General features: G+C 34.8%; 1 protein-coding gene and 1 long non-coding RNA gene across 2 annotated transcripts; one reads left to right on the forward strand and one right to left on the reverse strand.

Annotated features, from left to right (window-relative positions):
* Positions 1–941: 941 nt before the first annotated feature.
* LOC123872501 lies at positions 942–6,060 on the reverse strand. Its single transcript, XM_045916821.1, has 4 exons — positions 5,993–6,060; positions 4,616–4,751; positions 1,463–1,678; positions 942–1,104 (listed from the first exon to the last, which is right to left on the reverse strand). The coding sequence occupies exons 1-4, from the start codon at positions 6,058–6,060 to the stop codon at positions 1,033–1,035; spliced, it is 492 nt and encodes a 163-aa protein (XP_045772777.1). The 3' UTR covers positions 942–1,032.
* A 3,128-nt stretch (positions 6,061–9,188) lies between these two features.
* LOC123873361 lies at positions 9,189–10,312 on the forward strand. Its single transcript, XR_006797670.1, has 2 exons — positions 9,189–9,430; positions 10,147–10,312. It is a non-coding gene; the product is annotated as an uncharacterized LOC123873361 (long non-coding RNA).
* Positions 10,313–10,824: the final 512 nt, after the last annotated feature.

Below are 10,824 nucleotides of genomic sequence, written 5' to 3' on the forward strand. Positions count from 1 at the left end.
GATTTATCTTTAGTATTGCCTATCTGTCAACGTTTTACTGTAGGCAAGGAAATAACTGAGTGGAAATGCAGCCAATATTTTTGGCACTATTTTACTTGTTCGCGACTTTTTAGTTATAAATAGCTTACTTATTGCCTAAGTAGTATGTGAGCTGTGAGTGTTTTATCTTTAAATAAATAATTTTAAAAACTTATTTTGACCTACGGCTCCGAATTCATTGTTGCAAAGGATTTATCTTTAGTATTGCCTATCTGTCAACGGTTTACTGTAGGCAAGGAAACAACTGAGTGGAAATGCAGCCAATATTTTTGGCACTATTTTACTTGTTCGCGACTTTTTAGTTAATAAATAAGATTTAATAAATAACTCACTTATTGCCTAAGTAATAAGTGAGCTGTGAGTGTTTCAACTTTAAATAAATAATTTTAAAAACTTATTATACCGACATCCAAAAACTACATTTTTCTAAGTTCTGTCGTCGGTCCACTACCGAGTATGGATTTCCTCTCAGAATGAGAAATTTTAAGGCCATATTTTTGGAAATTCCGTCTCTCTCATCGATTTAAAAAATTCCACTCGAGCGAAGCCAGGGTGGGGAAGCTAGTTAAAATATACTTTGATATAACTACATACCTTCCTACTTATTGGTAGCTGAACTAACCGAACGTCGGAAATTAACCAGTAGATTGATGTTAATCGAAAGCCACATGCGATAATTTCTCATTGGCATGGTGCTTAACGACACCAAATTCGATGAAACTCTTAATTGGACTATTTCCCTACGGAAACTTGACCCATTAGCAATCTTCAACCACCCATCATCTTTTCAAACGGTCGACGTCTACGACAATAGGTACATAAATTACTATAACGTAGGTCAATTGCAAGGATATGTCTGCATTCTATTGGTGTTTGGATGTGAATTACAAAAGAAAAATACATATATTTTTAATTTATTTTATAAAATATTGAGAACAGGGACCAATAAATAAATTCTGTATTTACACATTATGTACAACTTTTTTTCGTAAATCATCTTTCTGGTGCCGTAACTTCATCATAGACATGTGGACTGTTGCATTTTTCGCAAATCATTATGAAATTCTGTAACAAAATATAAAATTTTACAGGTAAAAAATTTGTTACAGATCTTTAATTTTTTACTCAACAAGTGTAAATTAAAAATTTATAACATCCCCGACAAGTGAAGATTACAGTAACTAGGAAAGAGCTGACTGATAACTTTCAAACGGCTAAACCGATTTTCTTGGATTATAGCTAAAAACATTCTCGATCAAGCCACCTTTCAAACAAAAAAAAACTAAATTAAAATCGATTCATTAGTTTAGGAGCTACGATGCCACAGACAAGATACACAGATACACACGTCAAACTTATAACATCCCTCTTTTTGGGTCGGGGGTTAAAAACAGAAATGGAAAAGTAATTAGCGGTAAATTACCATATTGTACTGTTGGCGTAAAAGATCCATAGCCGTGTGGAAGTGATGTTCCGACTTCCCCCCATGTTTCTCCATCAGCAGCGTGGACTTACAAGCCAGTTCTTCCATCTCAGCCAACGTGGTAGGTTCCTTATACTTCAGTTCTTCACGACGTCGACCGAGCCTAGCTCCCCAGTTGTGATGGTTTCGAGGTGGTAAAGGGCCGGGTCTCCCTACCTGATCATTGGGACGGGTTAAATTCACCATTACAATAATATTACTCGTATATATCAAATTTAGATACTTCTAATGGCAACTCAATCACGAATAATGAAATTAAGAAAAGTATCAGGTCTTTATATACTTACTTAATTTTAAGATATTTAACTTATAATTTAATTTAACAATCATTTCATTACCAAAACAAATTATTTCATTAATTGAATATTACTTAATGATAATTTCTAATCAAGCAACATTAATTAATTAGTCTACCTATATCCACACCATTCGTCCATGTTTCAAAGAAAATTATAAATTATTGTTCTACTAATTAGACTACTATTTTGACAAATTAAACAATTTATAGGACACTGTTTAGCAATGAATGGATTAGCATTATAAGGAATAATGAGTCTAGATGATAATTAAATGTTCAAGACAAAAGAGAGATGGATATTTAATTAACGAGATATTTATTGAGTAGGTACCTAGTTATTTGTCTACAAACTAGCACCAATTTAGTAATTAATGGTTTTAAGCTTATTTCGTTGTTTAACGACATTTTATATTGTAGATAACGGGTACATACCACGATAAATTAATACTGTGTTAGATACAAATGACCCTATTTATCAACCTAAGATTCATATTACGACATCGCTACCTGCCAGTATTTTTCAGGAACTCTAATCGTAGTCCAATAATAATTGCACAGTATAGCTTCGTCATAAAAGTAGGTAAGTAACATAAGTCGAGTCCGTTGCCTACTACATTATGCTACGTCCAGCTACGTCTCAGTGTCCATTGCTAAGTTAACACGGACACGCATACCTACAGCTCTCTGCAGGCATGCCGAGAGTTAGGTACTTACAATAAATCATAATAATATTAAACCAGTTACCTGCCCAGGCAATACTTTTCACAATTGTTCTCTTATCTGTGAAAAAGGCATGTAAACCTGTCAATTATTTTTAACCCCCGACCCAAAAAGAGGGGTGTTATAAGTTTGACGTGTGTATCTGTGTATCTGTGTATCTGTCTGTGGCATCGTAGCTCCTAAACTAATGAACCGATTTGAATTTAGTTTTTTTTGTTTGAAAGGTGGTTTGATCGAGAGTGTTCTTAGCTATAATCCAAGAAAATCGGTTCAGCCGTTTGAAAGTTATCAGCTTTTTTCTAGTTACTGTAACATTCACTTGTCGGGGGTGTTATTTTTTAATTTACACTTGTTAGTTTAGTGATAATGTAAAAGGTTAGCAATATTATGGCATTGTAGCGCTCCAAAATTAATGATGGCATTAGTAACCTATAGAACAAATTAGTAATTTACGATTTTGTCAGTACTCAGTAGGTAGATATACTTGCATCTTGGTGAATTTCAAAATGTGCCTACCTATCTTTTTAACGTTCAACTTGTGATCAAATAGGTAAGTATACCTATAGAACACGTCCTATTATTTGCTAGGAAGTACACCTATAGGAATCAGGAGAAATCGAGTGATTTTTTTTAAACGCTCATATATTTTAAATAAAATATGGCTCAGAGCAGTCTGGACTCTGTAGAGCTAAAATAGTTACTACAGTGAAACCTATAAAAACAATACATAGAACATCGATGATCATTATTTGATAGGTGTACAACTGGTTATAACGCAGCAAAAACTGTAATTCAGTCTCTTGAAATATTATGATGGACATAGTTAAAGCGCCATATTTTCTGTAAAGCTTTCGAAAAAGCTCCAACTAATTAAGTAGGTAGGTGCCTAGGTGAAAAATGTTTTTTTTTAAATAAATTTTCCATTCCATTGTTAAAATAAACATTTTTCCGAGGCAACGTTTCGAGTCGTTAAGCGCTTTGTTTGATCTCTTCTTGTTTTACCAAAATTCACATTTGCATTTGGAACCTGAATAAAGCATTGCCTCAATTATTTTGCATTTATAATTTTCAGAAACCAGGTCGAGGGTGCTTTAGACAAGAATAAACTTGAAAAGTTATGCATAATAATTTTTCAAAATAGGTATGTACTTATTGAAATACTTATTTGAATATTTTTAGTTACAGTTAACCCTTAGGTAGGCTCTAATATTTAAATATTAAAATGGACGTTTTCAAACGTGGCCTGGGCTGAGTTTACTTGAAGCCTATCTTTTTGTCTTTCTTAAACTTCATGTGTCCGTCTGTCCCTCTGTCGTGTCTGTCAAGAAAACCTATGGGGTACCTACTTCCCGTTGACCTAGAATAATGGGCAGGTAGGTACAGCACAAATAAACGCAAAATCTGAAAACCGTGAATTCGTGGTTACATCATAAAATCATAAAAATAAATTAAAAAGTGTTCATGAACAAACTATAATATTAGTATTTTCAATATTCAAAGTAAGATAACTATACCAAATGAAGTATCATATGAAAAGGCTTTACTTTTATATTCAAAAACAGATTTTTATTTATTTTTATGCATATCGGTTTTTGATTTATCGTGCCGTATTATCGTATTTATAAATATCGGAAAAATACCCGAGTACGGAACCCTCGTTGCGTGAGCCTGACTCACACTTGGCCGTTTTTTTTAGATTTACCAAAGGGGTTAAATAGGCATTAAAGGGCCTAAAAAAGGGCAGAATAACAACATTTAATATCCTACATTGCAAAAACCTGAAAAGATATCGTTAATTATAATAATAATTGTTACATGAATGATTACTATTTGATCCTACTAATGGAATATAATATGAAATGTATTTGTATACACTTAATTGCGTAATACGGCTTTGAAATAAAAGGCTTTTATATTAATTTTATTAATTGGTGAATCTCATAAATCAGGATATTAAAAAAAAATAGTCAAGTGAAAAACACTGTTTTTTGAGTATACCTAAGCAAACTTGTGTACCTGAATATCATTATTATAATACCTGCTATTATTATTTATTATTACTTTATAATATTCACCTGTCTATTGTTTCTTTGAACATAGCTCAGTTGTTTGCAATGTGACTTGTGAACAACAAAACGAAACGTAAATTGGCCGCGGGCCAACGAAAAGCTTTTCAACCGTAATTTTGCGTTGAATAAATTTATTGCCCGTCTGGTGTGAACGTTCTGAGCTTAATTATTATTATATTATTAACTTAATAAATCCATCTATATGTACCTACCTACCGTACTAAAAAGGTAGTGAAAACAACCGGTCAGTAGGTACCTAATACCTATCTACTTTTCTAGCTAGCTGACCGAGGGAAGCAAGGTCTCTGAGTCTACTTGATTGAAATAGCACTTGTCCGTCCGTCCGTCCGTCCGTCTGTCAGAGTCAGAGCCTTATGAGTTCTGAATTACTGAAGGTAACTATTTCAAATATAAGTAATATGTAAAAGCCTAAGCTAATTTAACTAATTCTATAAGTTATTCAAATGTTTCTAGTTTTCTAAAATTTTAGTTTTTGGTCTATAGCTGTTCTAGGCGACACGTCCATTATCTTATTGACTGCATAATAATATGTACACACTTTTTTTTGGAGAGTGGCTAGTTTTTTTTTTCATGGCTTTATTGTATTATTATTGTCATTATCTGTATTGTGTGCTTAATAAACAAAAACAAAATGTTCTCTCAAATTAAGCTTGCGCAAGGTATAAATCACAACCCGTAGAGGCGTATCAAGGGTATTAATTTTTTAAATAACTGCAATATTAATTTGATCAGGCCGCAATTGCTATTGCAACCACTCAATCAAAATGGCAACCTAAACACAAAAGTGCTTAGAAAAAAAAGAAAAGCTAAGATATTATGTAAACTGATGGCTTTCAGCCGAATATTGCGTGAAAAAATATAAAAACTTTATTTCAGGGGGGCTCTCATACGAAATGGGGTGCTTTTAAGTGGAGATTGAACTCGACGCTATATGTACCTATATCGGAAAGGGCTAAAATGTGTATAATGTATAATTTCAGTTATATACCTACAAAAATTAGATAAATTTTATAAAAACAGTATTTTTGGCGTTGTAAACATCATTGTGAAGCATTATATTGCAAAATTTAACCATCTCCAATAACAGCTTTATAGCTCTTTTTGCGTCTAAAAGTTAACTATTACAATAATATTATAGTTAAAGCTATCTTATGGGAAATAAGGGATACCTACAGCGAGGTCTCAATTCGGGGCGAACCACAAGTTAGCTACTTAGTTCCTAAGCTAGATACTAATTAATGGCTGCTTACCAGATCTATAGATAGCACAATATCCTAAAGATTACCTTTAAGATATTAACAACAACGATCAGCTCAGCAAGAGGAGGGGGAAATCCTGCCCGAGACGCGAGCTGTTAATTACGTTTTAATGACGACGCATCTATTTCCTTTAACAATGTTTACGATACATATTTCACGTGCTAAAGCCATTATCAAGCTTGGAGCCGTTTATAAGATTTTAATCAACGCAGGTAACTGGAAATGTAGCTATACCTACTTAATACATTTCATTTTTTTATAAAAGAAAGAAAAGAAAATCTATAAAACATATAATATTAGATGTACAATAGACGTGGACTGCTGGGTATAGGTCTCTTGTATCAACAATCAGCATCATTATCAACCGACAGACGTGGAATGCTGGACTTAGGTCTAGGTTTAGGTTTAAAGAGTTTATTTCTCAGAAGAACAATGTTCACTTATATGAGAATAATATTCTAAATACTTAAATACTATTCTAAATACTAAAATAATATTCTAAAATAGAAAAAACATAATTTTTAAAGGTACGGTGACTTTATACAATAATAATATTTCAAAACGCGTTATATCCTAAGTTAACAAACTATTATATCTTTTTATCTATCTATTATGTCTGACAGTACTTTTTTAATTCAGTTTTGGAATAGGTTTTTCCTCCAATATGTGTTTTGGCAAGTCATTATATAGCAGCGCTCCCTCAAACTGAATAGTTTTCGTACCATAATTAATTAGTCCCAGCTTTAGTTAATTGTAATTTATGTTTATTTCGTGTACCATATTTATGAGATTTTGTTTTAAAAGTAGACATAGATCTCTTGTATCAGCAATCAGCATCATTATCAACCGATAGACGTGGACTGCTGGGCGTAGGTTCCTTGTATTATTGTATTGTAATTTGATCCCTTAACCCGATGAATCCTTGATTATTATTTTCAGGATAAAAACGACCCTATATATATAAATCTGCCACTGCATCTTTTATTTAAATCCGTTCAGTAGTTTTCGCGTGATGCGGGCACGGACGGACAGACAGACAGAAATTCCAAAAAAAATTGTTTTGGGGTCTATATCGATAATAATGTTTCCTCCAATTAAAATTTTCAAAATTTATGTAGGTAATTTAGCAGAAACCGACCAGTTACAGCTGTTTTATTAGAATAGAAGTATAGATATTAGCTGAACTACTCGGCATCGCTTGGGTGAATTCTAATGGCGAAAGAATTATTAGAATCAGTTGAGTTTATCGATTACAAACAAACCAATCTTTCCTCTTCGTAATATTCGTATAGATGTACTTATTTGTAGCTAGGAACTAACTTTAAGAAGATTCAACGATAGGATAGGAGATAGGTACCTACCTACTACCGCTACGATACGCTAATGGATTTTCTTTCTAACAAGTTGGGAACTGAATACTGATAAAACAGAGGTCTTTATTAAACTCAGATCATTACTCTTCGCCTTAATGAAGGTAGGACGACGATAGCAGTTAGCGTTCTCACGTAGGTACCTATAGAATGTGGGTAGATTGTATACTAATAATGTAGTAAGTTTTTAAGCATGCCCAGTCTCAAGCCGCCAGTGTCGCCCGGAGGCCAAAGAGAATATAATCACTACGTTTTTACCGGAGGCCTTAACCTTCCCAGATATAGATCGTTTCAACGAATAGTTCCTATGGCGTTATGTTGGCTCCCCTGTCTGTTCAAGTCATTAGCACCATATTTGCATAAGAAGACGCAGATTTTGTTTATTTTCATTTGATTTTCCTGAATGAATGAAATGAAAATCAAATGAAAATAAACAAAATCTGCGTCTTCTCATGCCAATATGGTGCCAATGACCACCCAACAGACAGGGGAGGCAACATAACGCCATAGGAACTATTCGATGAAACGATCTATGCCTATTTACCTATCAAATTTTGTTTCAATATTTCATCAAAATGTTTTAATCTTAACCCTTTTTTTTCTCTCTCTCGTCTAGCTTTGCAAAGTTTAGCCAATGTCAAGTTTGTAGTTATTTGTAACAAGTTAGTTAAACTATACAAGTATGGACCCCGTCTGTGCCGGCGCTCGCCGACATACGCACGGCACCCCCTTAGAGCACTTTCCAGTCAGTTTTAACCATAGACATACAATTTTCGCTGTTGGTTTTAACATGGTTTTAACAAAAAAAACACTCCAAAGTGGCAGAGCACGCGTGCCAGCTAACACCAACACAGACGAAGTCCCCTTAACCCTTTTACATCAAGGTTTTTTTTTTTCTTTAAATCTGGCTTTACTCTGATTAGCCAATGTCAAGTTTGTGATATTTTCAAGTTATTGAATTTATACAAGTATGGACTCCGTCTGCGCCGGCGCCCGCCGACATACGCGCGGCGCCCCTTTAGAGCGCTTCCCAGTCAGTTCCACCACCAAAAAACACCAACTAACACAAAAACCAGCCACTCTTAACAAAAAAAACACTCCAAACAAGCACAGCACGCGCGCCAGCAAACGCCATCGCAGACGAAGTCCATCAAGGTTTACTTTACAGCCCATACCATACTTTATAGTTAAAATTATATTCTGTGTCCCAGGTAGAACCATAGAGCTATAGACAGCATAGGAGATTATGTCTAATCTCTATGATAGGCAGTTACGTAGGCAGGTACTAGGTACCTACCTACCTGCCTATATTACGTTTAATTTTCTCGGCAATTTTAGAGAATTGACCTCATTTAACCCTGCAGTCTGTATACGCTCTAACACATTAATTAAGAGTTGCTAGGCTAGGTAGTGTCTATTCAACGAGATGTTGTCGGTCCCTTGTGTTCCATCATCAGCGGTGGAATGGGACTTCGTGAGGTTTTTACTTTTTAGTTTTTAGTCGATCGGAGTCCAACATAACCACTGCCTGCGTGGCCTGGTGGTGACCATCATAGATTTTCCTCACGACAAAAATGCGTAAGGTGGACGACGGGTCTGCCTGCGAAATTCTTTAACTTGGTTTTTCGCAATTTGTAGACTAATACGACAACGTAGTCAAACTATTTTTTTAAATTTGCCGCTATTTCTCACTGCTTTCACTATAGTGACGTGAGTGACAGACTTCTAATACAAGCTAGGTATATTCTGCGACAGATTGAGATGGCAATCGGGATGGCAAATCATGAGGCAGGGGAACGCCCCGCACACCCGCACGCCATCCACGTTCGCCCGCATCAGGTTAGCACGGGGGCTGTGCGGGTGTGCGGCGCGTTCCCTCCCTGATTGCCATATTTCAACCTCTCGCATACTATAGGTAACTAGTTAAGGTGCATTGGGGCTATTTCGAAAATGGGTATATTCCGAAAGTGCAAAAAATCTACCAAACGCAGCAATATATTCCTGCTGGCAACATTAGGCAAAGCGCCATCTTAGATTTACTTGTCGCGACAGACGTTGCGAGTCGCTCGCGCTAACATCACGCGAGTGTCGTCAAATTATTCAAGAGAAGTGATTTCGCGCCGAATTTTGGTGATTCGTAATAACCCCAAGATAGTTTTCTCGAAATCCTGGTAAGTTATTTCAATGTTTGTTTGTTTTTATGATAGGTTTTTGTTTTGTGCTTAATGATAATAGGAATATAAGGTTCCAACTGTGTTTTTTATTTTTTTTCTGATTAACCCCTCCGGGTTTATTTCGATATGATTGTTTCGCAATAACCCCACTTACGTTTTCCTACTGTAATTGCCAATAGTTCTCAAAGTGTATCGTTTTATTGACGCGCGACGTAAAAATGACGGAATGTTATGAGTTTGACGTTTCTGTATGTGTGTGTGGTGTGTCTGTGGCATCGTAGCTGCCCAACGGATGAACGGATTTTAATTTTTTTTGTTTTCTTTGAAAGGTGAATTAATGGGAATGCTCTTAGATATGTGTGATGAAAGTTAGGTCGGGGTTTAATTAAAATTCTTAACTTTGTTTTGTACCATGTCGACTTTGCTAGTTATTTTTTTGGATTGGGTTTGAAATCGGTTTCCATAATGGGGGTTGTGAGAGGTGAGGAGTGATGAGGGAGAAGTGTATAGTCACCCCCACTTTTCAAAAATACCCTCCCCCCCGCCTCTCATAATCCCTTATTATGGATACCGATTTCAAAACCGTAACCATTTTTTCCCCTTAATACACTGAATGGTGTATAACGGTTCTGCAGTTGTATGTCTATGGTATTCCTCAGTTATTGCTTAATTATTGCATTTTTTGTGTTGACAAAAGTTATTTCTTTTTTCAGTGTCATCATGCCTCGTACTTATTTAAAAAAGAAAAATAAAACATACACTTCTCAAGATTTAGCCACTGCCATACAGAAAGTAAGAAATGGGGAGCTTACCGCATATGCTAAGAATATCTACATAATTACGTACTTACTTATAAAAATAAAAGTTGATCTCACTGAATTTTTGTTTTATTTTATTATTGACATTCTTTAAAAGACATTAAGAAAATAAGTAAGTACTTAAAAATAACTTTGTTTATTCATCGTGCAGTTGTAAATTTCCTAAAATCTTAAATGATATGTTGAGAACCACTGTCACGTATGTCTGAACATAAAGGTTTTTCTGGGGTAATTCCGTAATACAAAGTTATAGGAATTCGAGTTAACGGTTATTATTTAAAAAACTTACAATATCAAAATCTATGGGGCAATTACGATGGAAAATGTAATGTAAACTCTGGCTGAAATGCAATAAAGGCGACTTTTGAGTTCTTCCGGAATTACCCCGCGATAGTTCGCAATTATCCATTATAACCCAAAAATATGGTTCTTTATTTAAAACACTTTCTTTAGCAAATCCAACGATATATTTAAAAATATAATTTATGCTTTTCAAAGGCTTTTCAATATCTATGCAGATCTAAAACAGTTAGAATCGTAAAATAGAGCATTCCCAAATAATCAAATGAAATG

The sequence above is a fragment of the Maniola jurtina genome, chromosome 2, assembly GCF_905333055.1.
Source record: "Maniola jurtina chromosome 2, ilManJurt1.1, whole genome shotgun sequence".
Classification (NCBI taxonomy): domain Eukaryota; kingdom Metazoa; phylum Arthropoda; class Insecta; order Lepidoptera; family Nymphalidae; genus Maniola; species Maniola jurtina.